General features: G+C 42.3%; 2 protein-coding genes across 5 annotated transcripts; both read right to left on the minus strand.

The window, feature by feature from the left end:
- Positions 1 to 1,987: 1,987 nt before the first annotated feature.
- si:dkey-211g8.9 (free fatty acid receptor 3) lies at positions 1,988 to 3,775 on the minus strand. Its single transcript, XM_022218576.2, has one exon. It carries the CDS (start codon positions 3,592 to 3,594, stop codon positions 2,524 to 2,526), a length of 1,071 nt encoding a protein of 356 aa, XP_022074268.2. The 5' UTR covers positions 3,595 to 3,775; the 3' UTR covers positions 1,988 to 2,523.
- A 3,083-nt stretch (positions 3,776 to 6,858) lies between these two features.
- On the minus strand, positions 6,859 to 16,729 carry tekt2 (tektin 2 (testicular)). Of its 4 annotated transcripts, XM_051955373.1 has the most exons (11): positions 16,614 to 16,729; positions 13,612 to 13,721; positions 13,327 to 13,489; positions 13,131 to 13,256; positions 12,317 to 12,522; positions 12,099 to 12,242; positions 10,915 to 11,029; positions 10,745 to 10,852; positions 9,744 to 9,887; positions 9,576 to 9,655; positions 6,859 to 7,355 (listed from the first exon to the last, which is right to left on the minus strand). In XM_051955373.1, the coding sequence occupies exons 2-11, from the start codon at positions 13,620 to 13,622 to the stop codon at positions 7,151 to 7,153; spliced, it is 1,302 nt and encodes a 433-aa protein (XP_051811333.1). In that variant the 5' UTR covers positions 13,623 to 13,721; positions 16,614 to 16,729; the 3' UTR covers positions 6,859 to 7,150. The 4 variants fall into 4 exon arrangements, with proteins under 4 accessions (XP_051811333.1, XP_051811335.1, XP_022074277.1 ...); XM_051955375.1 differs by lacking the exon at positions 13,612 to 13,721 and having other exon boundaries at positions 13,327 to 13,486; positions 16,614 to 16,728; XM_022218585.2 differs by lacking the exon at positions 13,612 to 13,721 and having other exon boundaries at positions 16,614 to 16,724.
- Between the last annotated feature and the right edge of the window lie 21 nt (positions 16,730 to 16,750).

Genomic DNA, 16,750 nt, shown 5'->3' on the forward strand with positions numbered 1-16,750 from the left:
AGGGGCCCGAAGGTGTCAAAATATAAAAAAATAAAATGAAAAAAAATGCTCCTGTCATCATCTGAAGTTTTGTTTAAGAGGATCCTGATTCTAATACTACAGTTGAGGCTTAAAAAAGATCAGACTGACTGTCATTTGTATCGACTTTTTAGGAAAAATGAACAAAAGCAGCAGAACAGCAGTTTATTTCAGACTTTTAAAACACGTCAGAGGAGAGTTTACAGATTCTACTTTACAGTCAGTTCTGGCTCCTCCTTATTCTAAATGCTGTTCTTTATTTAATGCAGTATATTTTCGAGTATTTTAAATGACTTCCACAGTTTTTCAACGCTGACATCGATGCTGCTGCAGCTTTCTTCTTGTTTTGCATCAGATTTGTTTGCAGGAAACCAGAGACTCTGAGTCTGTGCTGCAGCTCTGATTCCACACAGAACGGCTCTTTGCATGTCGGTTTGATTTCTAAACAGACTCCCTGACATGAGAAATGCATTTATCTGTGACGTTTTGCTTCGACCAGATGCTTTATCAGGATGGTTTTAGTGTTCAGGAGTCTCCTAACAAACAGTCGACAGTTAATCGACCTGACAGAGAAGCTCTGCCGTCAGTTTCTAAATTATTACAACCAAGAATTGTTAAAAAAAATAAAAATATGTGCCCTGCTGAAGATGAAAAGACCTGCAGCAGATAAAACACAACAACCATTTCCAAACTTATTTACTTTATTAATAAAAGGTGACAGTACAGCTGTAAAAATGTCAAATTACAGATTTTAACAAGTCAAAGCATTAAAAAACAGCATTGATTTATACATTAACCTTATAAAACAGCACAACAATAATCCATTCTTTTACTGTGTAACTGAAAAATGATACAATTTAATATGTATTTGAAGCAGAAAATATCAATATTTTACAGATATCCACTGTGTGTCTGCTAAATACATTTCCTTATTGTTCTACAGATAATATTTAGTAAAATCACAGACAGAAATTAAAAATCTGTTCAAATGACGTAAAACTCTCAAACACGAGTGAACAAATGACTGGAAATGAAAAACTGAAAAGCATCTCAGATTGAACTCATTTAAAACCATTTTTGGACTTTTTTTGGTACTTCAGACAGATTTTTAGTGAATTCAAACAGTTTTATGTCACATTAGACACATTTGAAGTTATTTTAGAAAAGTTTTGAGTTTCTTCACAAGTTTCAAACAATTTTGAACAATTTCAGACTGAGAGGTTTAATTTTACTGCCCATTAAAGCATTCATATCAGCAAAAAATCATCATTTTAAGAGATTTTTAACCCTCAGATGCTCCGTGATTGGAGCTACACTCTGACATAAGGAGATTAAACATGACCCAAATAACCATCAATGTGTTTTTATGACAATTTTGTCATTTTGGTTCAGAAAAATCATTTGTATTTTTCTTTGTATTCTATTATTTGAATGATTTCATGTTTGAAATATGTTTATTTTTCACTTTATAACATATTTTGAACATTTTGATGATTGAAAAAGAAGAATATTAAACAGAACAGCAATAGAAGAATGAAAAACATCCGTTTAGTTGACATTTTTCACTTTTTTCCTGCAAGTTTGCATCAATTCCAGTCTGATATTATCAGTGATAAAGAGCTAGGTGCTAATACAAACATTAATAAAATGTCTTTAGAAGCATAAAAGGTAACTTAAACATTTAAATGGAACAATATCAGAAACACGTTTTCTGAAATGATAAAAACTTTTCATTACGATTAAGAACACTTTTTTTCTTGTCACTCGATCGAGTCCAGACCTGTCAGCTTCAGTGTGTGTTTTTGTAACCCTCGTGTCGTCCTGTGGGTCAAACTGATCTGTTTTAAAGTTTGAAAATATGAAAAAAATCTATTTTCACAGTGAAACTTCTGATGTCCACATTCTGAACATTTTTGTTAAATCTGTGAACATTTTTTGGTGAAAAAAAGAAATGTTAAAAATGTTTCTTTAAGAATATTCACATAAAAATCAACCAAAATCCAGCAAATTTCACCGGATTTTGGTTGATTTTTATGTGAATGTTCTTAATGAAAATATTAGAAGTTTTACTGATATATATGGAATCACTTTAGATATTTTTAGGATTTGTTTTTGGAAGATTTTTACGTATTTTTTTGAAAATATTTACAAGAATTTTCTTGTCAAATTTAGAATTTTTTTAAAGTAAAACTTTTAAGGGAAAGTTTTAAGGAATTATTGGAATTTTAGGAAATTTGGGGATTTTTTGCAGAATTTTTGGATTTTTTTTTTTTGGTGGCTGTAAATGAGGACAACAGGAGGGTTAATAGTCCGAATGCAGTCATTTTAATCTGCAAAACAAATCCACCAACAGCTTCAAATAAAGTAACCTTGACCACTACAAATCTGTAATTTTACAGATTTTAATTCATTCTTTGACCATAAAATGAGAGTTTTAGTCTTTAAATCCACTAAAGGCATGGTTACTTTGCTGATATTTCTGTTGTACTGACAATGTTCTAGTTTTTAACGTGTTTTTCTGCCTCCTTGCTGACAGATTGTCTGTTTTTTGCTGTGTTTTTCTACAGCGTACCTCTCTGCTGGGGTTTCTTTCTGTCCAGGACTGACTCTGGTCTCTTCCATCACCGCCGGGCTCTTCTCCGATAACGTGGGTGCCCTGAAGCTCGCCGCTCCGTTGGTCGATTTCCATCGGAGTCGACCGCACTGACTCTGCCGCCCGCAGATTTTTCCCAGAATGCCCCTGGACACGGTCAGCGACAGCATCATCATGACGACGGGCTCCAGGAAGACGTTGCAGAGGCTGGTCAGCATGGCGGTGCTCCTCCACTCCACGTTGGTCTGCAGCACGAAGCCCACCACGTGCGAGGCGTTGTAGGGGGCGTAGCAGACCACGAACACCACCAGGGTGGACAGCGCCACCGCCAGGACCCTCCGCTTCCCTGCAGGACGCAGGTTGGAGCGCCACACCAGCGTGACGCAGCGCAGCGTGCAGAACGACGTCACGGCCAGCGGCAGCAGGAAGAGCACCACGGCCATCTCCAGGCGCAGCGGCAGCAGCACGGCCAGCTGCGACGGGTTCAGGCGGTCGTAGCACGCCGACGAGTCCTCGTCCGTGGAGACAAAGTAGGCGCCGCCCTCGGCCATCAGGCTGATGCTGAGGTGGAACAGAACCAGGGCCCACAGGACGGCGCTGATGAGGCAGGAGAAGCGGGCGCGGCGGTACTGCTTGTAGGCGATGGGGAAGGCGATGCTGAGGTAGCGTCCGACCATCACCACGGCGAGGAAGAGGCAGCTGCCGTACAGCGACGAGTACAGGAAGAAGCTGTAGACCGGACAGACCGGCGCCGGCAGCATCCAGTCCTGCAGCAGCGTCTCCAGAGCTTTGACGGGCAGCCAGGCCACCAGCGCCAGGTTAGCCAGGCACAGGTTGAGGGCGTACACCACGTTGGGCGTGGCGCCTCGCTTACGAGCTTTACGGACGTAGACGAAGAGGACCAGCAGGTTGGCGGGGAGGCCGAGCAGGAAGGTGAAGGTGTAGACGGCGAGAGCGATGCCGTCCTTCAGACTCAGACGCATCTCTGAAGTCACACTAAACACCAGCTAACCCCAGTAGCATCTTTAAAAGCACCAGATGCCCCTCAGGTCTGTCTGCAGCGCCGCACAGCCGAGGTCCTCCCTCCATCCCGAGAAACTAAGCGCCTCTGAGGGCAACAACAGCAGAAGAGGCGGAGGCTGGAGGGGCATGAAGGGGGCGAGGCGCCGACGACATCATGAGGAGCAGATAAGGAGACGAAGCCGCTCATGCAGAAGCGGGGGGGTATTTACCGGCTCCAGACTGCCTTAATTGCCCTCTGAGTGGAGGGCAGCGGACAGGTAGCATCTGGGCCCTTCAGTGAAATGATTCAGAATAATTGAGGCTGTCAGGAAGCGCTGGTCGTCCCTCTGCAGCCTGAACCAGAGGAGGGCCGGCAGTAAAGCCATAAAACGCTGACAGGGCGGCCGGGAAGAGTTTTATGATGGTGGATTAGTTCCTCTGCTGGGTGGGCGTGTCGCTCAGCGTGAAAATGGAGCAGAAAATCACTGCTTGTTGCAGAGGCATTTTATTGGAGCAGAATGAACAACAGTGAGAAGCAATTTTCAGAGAAACTGAGCAAAACATGCACTGTAAAAAATAACAAAAATGTGTACAGCTAGAAAAGCCCTCAGAGAGCTCAGTCCTCCTCCAAGGCTGCTCATTCCCCCATATGTCAGAAACGCAGTATTTGTTTATTAGTTACTGATGAGAAATCACGGCAACATAGAATGTGTCCATTTAGTTTTCAGTCATGTTTAATAATTCTCTGTTCATTCTAATATTAAATTAATTTTGGTCAATTTTTTGGTCAAGATTTTTGTCATTTTTCACAACTTTTGTTTCATTCTAGACAAATTTTCTGCAGTTTTGGATAATTTTGAAGTCATTTTGAAGGATTTTTACAACATCTTGGAAAAATTTGAGAAGAATTCTGACTGATTCCTCATAATTTTCCAGTCATTTTAGACTATTTCCATGTCATTCTGAGCAAATTTTCATCGTTTTAGATCATTTCTGGAAAATCTTCAGTAATTCTGGTTCATTTTCAAGAAATTTTGGATCATTTTTAAAATATTCTGGACAATAAGAAAAGCCCTCAGAGCTCAGTCCTCCTCCAAGGCTTCTCATTCCCCCATATGTCAGAAATGCAGCATTTGTTTATTAGTTATTGATGATCAGAAATCACAGCAACATAGAATGTGTTCATTATTAAAAGTATTAATTCTGATGTTGTCTAACAAACTTACAAACTTGTAAACTTACTTCTAAAAAAACTGTAGCAAAACTAAGCAAACTAATTTTTCAATTCTTGACAATTTTTGTTTAAATGAAGTCAAATATCATAACAATAATATTTTAACGGGAATTTTCCACTTGGTCAACATGCAAAAGTTCATGATGCTGCCACCACCATGCTTCACATTATGATACTGCCACCACCGTGCTTCATCATGATACTGCCACCACCGTGCTTCACATCATGATGCTCAGTGGCGGTTTTTTGCACAAGCCAACTAGGCGGCCGCCTAGGGCGGCAAACTCAAGGGGGCGGCATGATGAAGGGGGAAAAAAAATCATTAAATACAATTCCCTTCATAAGCACGCAGCTGAGTAAGCATCCATTGACACTCTGATGGTGGTACGTTACATAACAAATGGCGCCCTCTTGAGGTCAAGACTCAGAGGTGTGCCCTCTGCTCTCTGACCAACGAGACCGTCCGCCACCCTCCGGCGAGAGGTGGCGGGGGGGGGGTGCGCGGCTGCGGCGGAGATGGCAAAGACGGCCCGATAGTGTATATATTCCTCCACCACCACCGCCGGCCCCCCCCCCCCCCCCCCCCCCCCCCCCCCGTCAACAGGAAAGGTGAAAGGGGTGCGTGTTTACCGGTGACTGGGCGCGACAGACTGACCTGCCTAGGGAGTCAATAAGGCTAGAACAGCCACTGATGATGCTGTCACCACCGTGCTTCACATCATGATGCTGCCACCACCATGCTTCATCGTGATACTGCCACCACCGTGCTTCATCATGATGCTGCCACCACCGTGCTTCACATCATGATGCTGTCACCACCGTGCTTCACATCATGATGCTGCCACCACCATGCTTCATCATGATGCTGCCACCACCGTGCTTCACATCATGATACTGCCACCACCATGCTTCATCGTGATACTGCCACCACCGTGCTTCATCATGATGCTGCCACCACCGTGCTTCATCGTGATACTGCCACCACCGTGCTTCATCATGATGCTGCCACCACCGTGCTTCACATCATGATGCTGTCACCACCGTGCTTCACATCATGATGCTGCCACCACCATGCTTCATCATGATGCTGCCACCACCGTGCTTCACATCATGATACTGCCACCACCATGCTTCATCGTGATACTGCCACCACCGTGCTTCATCATGATGCTGCCACCACCATGCTTCATCGTGATACTGCCACCACCGTGCTTCACATCATGATGCTGTCACCACCGTGCTTCACATCATGATGCTGCCACCACCATGCTTCATCATGATGCTGCCACCACCGTGCTTCACATCATGATACTGCCACCACTGTGCTTCATCGTGATACTGCCACCACCGTGCTTCATCATGATGCTGCCACCACCGTGCTTCATCATGATACTGCCACCACTGTGCTTCATCATGATGCTGCCACCACTGTGCTTCACATCATGATACTGCCTCCAGCAGATGGTAGCAGCATCATGATGTGTGGATGCTTCCGTAATTGCAGCCAAAGGTTCATCTACTTTATTATTTAAATAAAAAATGACTGTATTTGGATTATTTGGCTTATTTGGCTAGATCTGCAGATCTAACTTCTGTCCTGGAAATTCCGTGCTGCTGATTTGCTGCTCGGTTGCTTTCTCTTAAATCATTCGAGTTTATTATCCTGTGATTTACTGCAGAATTATCAGAGAAGATATCACTCCCTGTGTAAATTCTCATCAAACATTTCTGCAGATCCTCAGTGAAAACACGTCCATCTGCAGACGTCATTTGGGATTTACAGTATTTATCGTGTCAGGGAACCTGTTTGGCAGACCTTTCCTTATTTTTATTTGAACCAGAGGCAAAGTTCACATCATTAACATCGCATTTATGCTCGGAGCGGCGTCAGTTGATCAAACAACACGGCCAAGACAAACAGAGTCGTTAAAGGTCGATAGAAGTCATCAGCTGGCACGAACGTGAGCACTTTCACATGTGGAGTTTGGGAAGAACATGTGCAGAGGCCACGTTTAGCTTCACCAGTAGATGTTTAATTCATTGTAACAGCCGTTTAAATTCACACTTTAGACACAACACTTTGCTGTAAGGATTAAAGAGACACACATAAGATAGGTCACTGAACACAACACAGATAAATGCAAGTTAATCACATCAGAACGGCCTCTGAAACAGGAGAAACATGATGGATATAATCTGAATAATTAATAAAACAAAGGAAAGCTTTGCTGCATTTTCCAGTCATGCCGACTCATTATTTCTGAGCCTAAAAGAAATAAATCTGATCCAGAAACACAATCTTCTTACTGAGCCAGCAGCTTTAAGTTGCTTCTTCCACTTGAGTTCATGAGGGGAACCACCAGAGCTGGAGTTTTATTGGTGCTGGAGGTGGAGGCGAGGCGGTTTCGGGTGTTCAGGCTTCGCTGCTCCAGAGACAAAGATTCTTGTTTTCTGGAAAGATCCTGCAGCATCCGGGAATGATGGAGCTTCATCTTCTGCAGAGAGTTCCTGAGACACGAGAGAATCTAGTTTCAGACAAGTTTCTTCTCCGTCTGGTTTTCAAAACACACAATGACTATCAGATCTGTTGGCCTACACCTTAGATTTACAGAACTCATAAAAAGTACTCATTCTCTGTGGAACTTTCCCCTATTGTTGCTTTAAAACATTAAGTCTTAGTCAGTTCAATTTGGCTTGTGACTGTATTTACCATTTTAAAGTAACTCAAGTGGTGCTAGAAGTCACTCAGTTACAGAGAAAGTAGATTACAGAGAAGAGAGAGGGAGGCCACCAAGACTCCTATGACTCCTCTGAAGGAGGTCCAGCTTCAGCAGCTGAGATGTTAGAGACTGTTCATCCAACAATTGTTGTCTGTCAAAGCTTTATGGAGACAAAGAGAAAATTAAATTAAAATAATATCCGGACTAGAGTTCACCAGAAGACATGCAGAGACTCTGAAGTCACCTAGAAGAAGGTTCTTTGGTCTGAAGAGACCAGGATGGAGCTTTTTGTCCATCAGACAAGATGATATGTTTGATGGACACCGAACACTGAACATCATCACAAACACACCATCCCCACTGTGAAGCACGGTGGTGGCAGCATCATGATGTGAAGCAGGGAGGTGGCAGCATCATGATGTGAAGCACGGTGGTGGCAGCATCATGATGTGAAGCACGGTGGTGGCAGCATCATGCTGTGAAGCACGGTGGTGGCAGCATCATGATGTGAAGCACGGTGGTGGCAGCATAATGATGAAGCACGGTGGTGGCAGCATCATGATGTGAAGCATGGCGGAGGCAGCATCATGATGTGAAGCCAATCGTAAACTAACTGTGACGTCACCCGTTGGTTTCAACGCCGAGAAAATGAAGCCCGGATTTTGCTACTTCCTGGTCGCCGTTTTGGATTTTTGGAGCCAGTGACGTAAAAAGCGTCATCAAACAGACTGGACCGGAGAGCAACTAGGAGCAGGATTGGCTGAGGACTCTCTTATCCCGCCCACATTTTACAGCAGAGGCTTCTGTTGCTGTCTATCAAGTATAGCCACGCCCCCTGGCTCCGCCAACTTTAACGATTTATTTAAAATTCAGTATTGATTTATTTTAAGATCGGCCACCTGATCTCTCATTTTGACCATGAAAACTAACGGGAAAAAAATCCTGAGCTGTAGAACATCAGTCTATCAAATTTTATTTTTTCCAAAAATGAATTGGGGTCTATGGAGAAAAAGCTTTTTGGAGCCAACCCTAGCGGACGGCGTGATATTGCAAGTTTTTGACACTTTCGGGTTGGCTTCAATTCTAGAGCCAGATGCTATGTCCACTATATATACAGTCTATGTGTGAAGCACAGTGGTGGCAGCATCATGACGTGAAGCACGGTGGTGGCAGCATCATGACGTGAAGCACGGTGGTGGCAGCATCATGACGTGAAGCACGGTGGAGGCAGCATCATGACGTGAAGCACGGTGGTGGCAGCATCATGACGTGAAGCACGGTGGAGGCAGCATCATGACGTGAAGCACGGTGGTGGCAGCATCATGACGTGAAGCACGGTGGTGGCAGCATCATGACGTGAAGCACGGTGGTGGCAGCATCATGACGTGAAGCACGGTGGTGGCAGCATCATGACGTGAAGCACGGTGGAGGCAGCATCATGACGTGAAGCACGGTGGTGGCAGCATCATGACGTGAAGCACGGTGGAGGCAGCATCATGACGTGAAGCACGGTGGAGGCAGCATCATGACGTGAAGCACGGTGGTGGCAGCATCATGACGTGAAGCACGGTGGTGGCAGCATCATGATGTGAAGCACGGTGGTGGCAGCATCATGACGTGAAACACGGTGGAGGCAGCATCATGACGTGAAGCACGGTGGTGGCAGCATCATGACGTGAAGCACGGTGGTGGCAGCATCATGACGTGAAACACGGTGGAGGCAGCATCATGACGTGAAGCACGGTGGTGGCAGCATCATGACGTGAAGCACGGTGGTGGCAGCATTATGATTTAGGGATGTTTAAATTCTTGTCAACAAAAAAATCAGTGATTCAATGTTGAAAAGCAACAAATGAGGAATATTTTTAGAGGCTCTTCACTGAATCTTAAGTATCTAAACGTGTTTTGATGCTGAATATGGAGTTTCGGTTCCATTTCTTCACCCAGGCTAACAGAAATACAAACACTGAGTTTGTTCCTGATGATGGTAGAACTCAAAATGACTCACTGAGCCTCGGAGATCTTCTGCTTCAGAGCCGTGATCGTAGCTTCCAGCTGCTGGACTTCAGACACGAGGCCCAACTGCACCTACAACCCAACCAAAGAATCCTTTAATAGTTTCTGTCAGATCACTGCTGGCATCTTCTAAATGCTTCATCATGTTCTTTGTACGAACCTCGTCCCTGCACAGGTCCATCCCAGGTCTGGTGGTTCTGGTCTCCAGTCTGGTGTGAGCCAGCTTCAGGTTGGCCGTCTTCGCCTGCAGATCTGCGTCCAAACTGCTGATGTCCCTCTCCATCTCTGACATTTCATTTTCAGTCTGCAGAGACAGGAATAGTCAGAACGACTTGGAGTTATCTCTGAACTTCACATTCGGTGTCTTCAACTACAAACACTATATATAAAATTGCTCTATAATTGTTAGCATTGCTCCATATTAGTTAAAGTTGCTCAAAAATGAGTTAAGTTGCTCAACATTAATCAAAGTGGCTCTATGAGTTGAAGTTGCTCTACATTAGTGAAAGTTGCTCTAAAATTAGTTAAAGTTACTCAGAAATTAAAGTTGCTCTATATTAGTTAAAGTTGCTCAATATGAGCTAAAGTTGTTCTAAAACAGTTAAAGTTGCTCTATATTAGTTAAAGTTGCTCTAAAATGAGTTAAACTTGCTCTACAATAGTTAAAGTTGCTCTACATTAGTTAAAGTCGCTCTACATTACTTTATGTTGCTCTCAATTAATTAAAGTTGCTCTATATTAGCTAAAGTTGCTCTATATTAGTTTGAGTTGATCTATTTGAATTAAAGTTGCTCTACATTAGTTAAGGTTGCTCTATAATAGTTAAAGTTGCTCTATATTAGATAAAGTTGCTCTATAACAGTTAAAGTTGCTCTACATTAGTGAAAGTTGCCCTATATTAAGTTGTTCTATATTAGTTAAAGTTGCTCAAAATTCGCTAAAGTTCCTCTAAAATAGTTAAAGTTGCTCTAAAATGAGTTAAAGTTGCTCTATATTAGCTAAAGTTGCTCTAACATGAGTTAAAGTTGCTCTATAATAGTTAAAGTTGCTCTGAATTAGTTAAAGTTGCTCTATATTAGTTAAAGTTGCTCTAAAATGAGTTAAATGAGTTGCTTCCCAGTCGTGTAAATGTGAGCCATCAGAAGGTGTTGGGCGTCTTACGGTTCTTATCTGCCACTCCAGCTCATCTCGGGCCTGCTCTTCCTGGTGGTTCCGTTTACGGAGAGAAAACTCTGTGGCTCTGCGTTGAGTCTCCAGCTCATTCTGCAGCTAAAAACACAAACTGTTCACTATATTTGTGCCACAAACAGCAGTGTTTACTTCAGTCCTACCTGGGCTCTGGTCAGGCTCATGTCCTCCCTCATCTGCTGGGAAACCTGCATGGCTTCATGGGCTCTGGACACGTTATACTGGCTGAACTGGAGCCATTCCTGAGGACTGGAAGACCTGCAGCAAGAACAGCTCAAACTGTGATTCTTCATCTCCAGTAACTTTATTAAAGATCAGAATTCTACCTTCATCCTGGGAATATTTCCAGACTTCTAGGTTCTTGACGTCCATAGAGGTGGAATTTCTAGTAAAAAAGTGATCTTACCACAGAGTGAATCACGTCTATAGATGATCCTGGTGTCGTCTTTCGTCAACTTTTGACTCTGATCATTAATAAAGTAACTGGAGATGAAGAACCAGATGTTCTGAGGAGGTCAGGAAGGAACTTTAATCCTATTTAGTTGATTATTTTGTGCTGAAATTGAGTTTTTGGCACAATTTCACCTGTTTTGTCGTAGTTGTGGTACTTTTTGTGGTGATTTTCCTGCCGTATTTGAACCCTTTGAGGTAGTTTTGGCTCTTTTTGAGTTGATTTTTTCTTGTGGTAGTTTTGCGTGTTTTTTGTGCTGAATTTGAGTTTTTGTCACCATTTCCCCTGTTATGATGTAGTTTTGATCCTTTCCCTGGTAAATTTGGTCGTCTTTGTGGTGATTTGCTATGTTTTTTCTGGCATATTTGAAGATTTCAGGGTAGTTTTGGCTCTTTTTGTGGTTGCTTTGCAAGTTTTTGTGTCAAATTTCAGTTTTGTCGAAATTTCACCCGTTTTTGTGTTAATTTTGGTACTTTTTGTGGTGATTTGGAATCTTTTTGGTAATGCTGCATCTTTCAGTGGAGATTTTGTGCCTATTGTGGTATATTTGTCTCTTTTTGTGCTGATTTTATGTTTCTTTGTGGTAATTTTGGCCATTATTGGTGGGATTTGTTCTCTTTCTATAGTTAGTTTTCCAGCTTTTTTAGTTATTTTATTTGCAGTTTTTACCAGAAGATGTGTTTTTCAAATCTGGACCCCCCTCTATGGACTTCAAGGACCTGGAAACATTCACAGTCTGAAGCTAGAACTGTGCATGACTTCATGAAATATAATAAATGTAGTTCAGATGAGAAATCAGCTGATTCTGAGGAGGTTTGTTTGTGTTTCTATGGAATAATCCAGACATTAAAGGTTTTATTCCTGCTCCAGCGTTACCCTGACGGGATGCGAGTCGGGTTTGTCTTCAGGGAGATGTGAGGAGATTTTATGGTGAGCGACAGACAGGACATGTCCACGTCCAGAGCGTCCATCTTGTTCTGGAGGTCCGAGGTCAGCTGGTGCCGAGCTTCCTGCAGAACACTTAGACACAAAACCCAACAGTCAGAGGCTCAGATTCAAGAAGCGAACAGAGAAGCAGTCGGTCTGAGTCTCACCACAGCTGCTCGAAGGTTTTGTCCACGTTCTGCTGCAGGACCTGCTGAACTCGCTCTATCAGCTCCACCTCCTTCTTCAGCTGCTCCTCCACCGGATCCACCACCAGCTCGAAGCCTCTCCGGCCGTCCCTCAGCGTCAGACACTCGGTGGACACGTCCAGAGGAACGGCGGTGGCGGCCAGGTTCTGTTCAGTCTGCTGTTTGGACTGAACCGAGACACACCAGGACTGAAGTTAGAGCTGAGCAGGACGACCAGATAAACTCACAGCCGTCTCACTCTTTTAGTGAGGGTAAAAACACACAAATGTTGGAGAAAACTACTGGAAATATCCGAAAAATCTTTCATTTTGCTATACAAGCACATAAACTGATTACATTTTCAAGATAACTGCCATTTCCAGCATGCAATCCCACAAGTCTGTAACCAGTTTAGAAACCAGTTTGTAAACAGTCAGGAGCCAGTTTAGAAACCAGTTTGTAACCAGTCAGGAGCCAGTTTAGAAACCAGTTTGTAACCAGTCAGGAACCAGTTTAGAAACTCGTCTGTAGCCAGTCAGGAACCAGTTTAGAAACCAGTTTGTAAACAGTCAGGAGCCAGTTTAGAAACCAGTTTGTAACCAGTCAGGAACCAGTTTAGAAACTAGTCTGTAGCCAGTCAGGAACCAGTTTAGAAACCAGTCAGGAACCAGTTTAGAAACCATTCTGGACACCAGACACAGAAACGTTTCTTTCTTTGAATGCCAGACTTGATGCTACAGTTTATATATCTTTAGCTATCTGTTCCACTAAAATCAGAGGTTTTCTACTGCATCACCAGAGTCAGAGCCTCCATCTCTTCGTCCACTTTCTGAGCACAGCTTTCCAACACGTCCTTCCACCGGCCAACATCCCAGATCCGGTCGCTGAGCCTCCGAGACGAGTCGCTCTCATCCCAAACCGTCTGCAGACACAAACAGAGCTGTAATCAAACGTAAAGAAGGAAACAAAGAAGACTTTGCAGCGTGAAGCACCTTGCAGCTGGTCTCGTTGCGCAGCGTCCTCCCATCCTGTCGGATCGCAGCAGAAACACAACGTTGGTGTTGAGCTTCGGCCGACAGATGCTGGTTGTTGCTGCTCCACTCAGAAACGGTGTGACGGAGATCCGGCTTCATGGACAGAGAAGACATCCTGCTGCTGAAGACACGTGGAGAACGGCAATCAGTGAATCCTTCATGACACCAAAACATGGGTCTAAGGAGGCTTGTGTCCATGCAGCACATTCATCAACAGCTGAAAAATATTGATGCTTTGATTACCATTTGAACATCTGAGAGAACCAGAAATCCTGACAACGTTCATGGAAGTGCAGCAACGTGGGTCAGAAGTGACCCACACCCAGTAGAAAACGGGTATCTCCTGATGCACACTGCACATCAAAGGGTTAAAGATCAGAGTTCTACCTTCATACTGGGAATATCCAGAGTTTCAGGTTCTTGAAGTCCACAGAGATGGAATTTCTAGTAAAGAAAATGATCTTACCACAGAGTGAATCCTGTCTCCACATGATCCTGGTTTCGTCTTTCATCAAATTTCAAGCCTGATCATTGATAAAGTTACAGGAGACGAAGAACCAGATGATTCTTCGTGGTGATTTTGCTTCTTTTAGTGGAAATATTGTATCCCTCTGTCTTATATTCACTTATTTTGTGGTAATTTGGGGTCATTTTGTGGTAGTTTTGGCCTTTTGTTGTGAAAGGTTTGGTGGTAATTTTGGCATTTTTAGTGATTTGGTCTCTTTTTGTGGTAATTTTCCAGCTTGTTTAATAATTTTAGCTTCAGTTTTTGTGTTGTGATGTGTTTCTCCTCCTAAATGTAATGGTTCTATCTGCTGGACTGATGAAGTTCTGAGGCTCAGAAATGAAGGAAAAAGTCCATTAAAAAGTGATAAATCTGGACCCACCTCTATGGACTTGAAGGACCTGGAACTCTGGAAATATTCCCAGAATGAAGGTAGAACTCTGATCATTGATGAAGTTACTGGAGATGAAGAACCAGATGTTCTGAGGAGGTCAGGAAGGAATTAGTTCTATTTGGTTGATTTTTTTGTGCAGATTTCACCTGTGTTGTGGTAGTTTTGGTACTTTTTGTGGTGATTTTGGGTGTTTTTCCTGGCATGTTTAAACCTTTCAACTAAGTTTTGACTCTTTTTGGGATGATTTTGTGTCATTTTCTGATAAATTTGGCCATTTCTGTGGTTATTTTCCATATGTTTGCTGGCATATTTTAACGTTTCAGGGTAATTTTGGCTCCTTTTGAGTTAATTTTGCAAGCTTTTTTGTGCCAAATTTGAGTTTCGTTACAATTTCACCAGTATTGTGGTAATTTTGGTACTTTTTGTGGTGATTGTGGGTGTTTTTCTTGGCATATTTGAACCTTGCAGGATAGTTTTGAATCTTTTTGGGGTTATTTTACATGTTTTTGTGCCAAATTTGAGTTTTTGTTGCAATTTCACCTCTTTCGTTGTAATTTATTTATTTATTTATTTTGTATTTTTGGTCCTTTTTGGTCCAACACTCTTTGCTTCACCTGAAACTTGTTCTCAGTGCAGACCAGACTAGGCTAATGTTTCTTTCCAATTCCAGGACCTCACAAATGATTCCCTCAGTGTCCACACTTGAGGGAAATGAAACAGAAGAGGCTGACATGTTTAAATACCTTCCACTTTCAAGCCACATGTGGAGAAACTTGTGAAGGACTTTCGAAAGCTTGGTTTATATTTTCGAAACAAGTTGTGGTTTTTTTAAAGCAAAAAGTGACTCGTTGCTGCAATTTCTTTGTCTGTGTTGGGTTACGGAGATCTTTTGTACATGAATGCTTTAGATGGTTGACACTGTTTACCACGCTTCTCTGAGGTTGATTACAAACCGTAAAGTGTCGACACACCACTGTGAGTTCCACCTTTATGTGGGACGACCAGCTTTAGCCACCAGAAGGATCCATCATTGGTTTACTTTCATACTACTTCCCACTGACATTTGTTCTCTAACTGCCCAGAAAAGTTCTGATCTTCACTCACTCCATTCATAGATCATTTGTTGCTTTTTCTTCCATATTCCTGTATTGAATCTAATAAAAAAAGCTTTTGTTGGTTCATCTCATTGAGCGCTTTAAAATCCAAACTGCTCAGTTCTTGAGGCCGCAGCATGTACTTTCTTTTCATAACTTGCTGGTAACTTACATGTTTTTATTTGTTTTTTTGTGTTTTAATTCTGTTTTAACTGTTTAATTTTGTATTTGCTGCTGCGCATCTCGGCCAGGATTCCTTAAAAAGAGGTTTTAATCTCAGTGAGATTTCTCCTGATTAAATAAGGTTCATAAAATAAATAATAATTAGGCCAATGTCCCTCATTATTCTGCATGTTTCCATGTTAGTAAAGCCGTTTTCCAGCTGAATGGAGTCAAATTCTGCTCTAAAATTAACAATTCTGGGTTCAGGTTAGGGCATCTAAGCAGAAGTAAAAACAACAATTAGTGACTTTTCTTGTTTAAGATTTTACTGTCAAAAGTTCACATTTACCAGAAATAATACTAATGTAAAAACACAGGTTTTGTTTGATGTTTTCATTATTGTTGTAAATCTATTTTACCCACAGCCCAAAGTGACATCTATGATGTTTTTTTGGTCCAACCTATGAAGATAATTAAAAAATATTAAAATAATATTACAGAAAGGCAACAAGTCCTAACATATGTGATGCGGTAATTATGAAATCTTTGGTGTTTTAGTATTAAAACTGACAAACAATTGTGTTATCTGTCTTCTAAGTCTCCATATGTAGAATAATATTAATTTATAGCCATAGTCCAGACATTATTACAAATTTTTATAATATCCAGAGCCGGAAGTGATGAAAATAAAAGAAAAATATTAAAATAACTCAATTTATTCCTCACATGTGTGAAGCTAGAACCATGACAAGTTGAAGTTTCTGCATAAAATTTTACCGGAACAATAACTAAAACGTAAGACAGGATTTTATGACAAATTGTTCACATTTTCTTCAGAATAATATTCATATCCGGCAGCTGTATTGTCAAATAAATGTCATGGAAAAAAGAACAAAAAAATCCTCTGTGCTGTAAAGTAAAACGCAGTACCTTCAGCTGAGTAAAAGTACTTCGTTCCTCTGATTTCTGGCTTCCCTGAGTCCTCATACCTCCACTTCTCGTCTTTCTCCGTGTTTATGAAACCGAAACATCGCGACAACGCCTCTAAATCTCAATTTAACGTTTTATTCTTTCACCGTTTTTTACTCACCGAACCTCAGACGACCTGCGCGTGCAGCTGCTGTCGGGTCCCCATGGCAACAGCGGGTCGCTCCGTCTCCAGGCAACGGAGCGAAACAACTGAAACACGGTTAATAATTAAATACCGCCGCGTTTCCGGTTAGTGTT

This window comes from Acanthochromis polyacanthus, chromosome 11, assembly GCF_021347895.1.
Source record: "Acanthochromis polyacanthus isolate Apoly-LR-REF ecotype Palm Island chromosome 11, KAUST_Apoly_ChrSc, whole genome shotgun sequence".
Classification (NCBI taxonomy): Eukaryota; Metazoa; Chordata; class Actinopteri; family Pomacentridae; genus Acanthochromis; species Acanthochromis polyacanthus.

Bases quoted from the DNA above. Each gene is read 5' to 3' on its own strand.
- si:dkey-211g8.9 (XM_022218576.2), bottom strand. From the start codon at position 3,594: ATGCGTCTGAGTCTGAAGGACGGCATCGCTCTCGCCGTCTACACCTTC.
- tekt2 (XM_051955373.1), bottom strand. The intron at 12,243-12,316 runs GTGAGACTCAGA...TTTGTGTCTAAG, and splicing joins AAAACCTTCGAGCAGCTGTG to TGTTCTGCAGGAAGCTCGGC. The intron at 11,030-12,098 runs GTAACGCTGGAG...TTCTTGCTGCAG, and splicing joins CCGACTCGCATCCCGTCAGG to GTCTTCCAGTCCTCAGGAAT.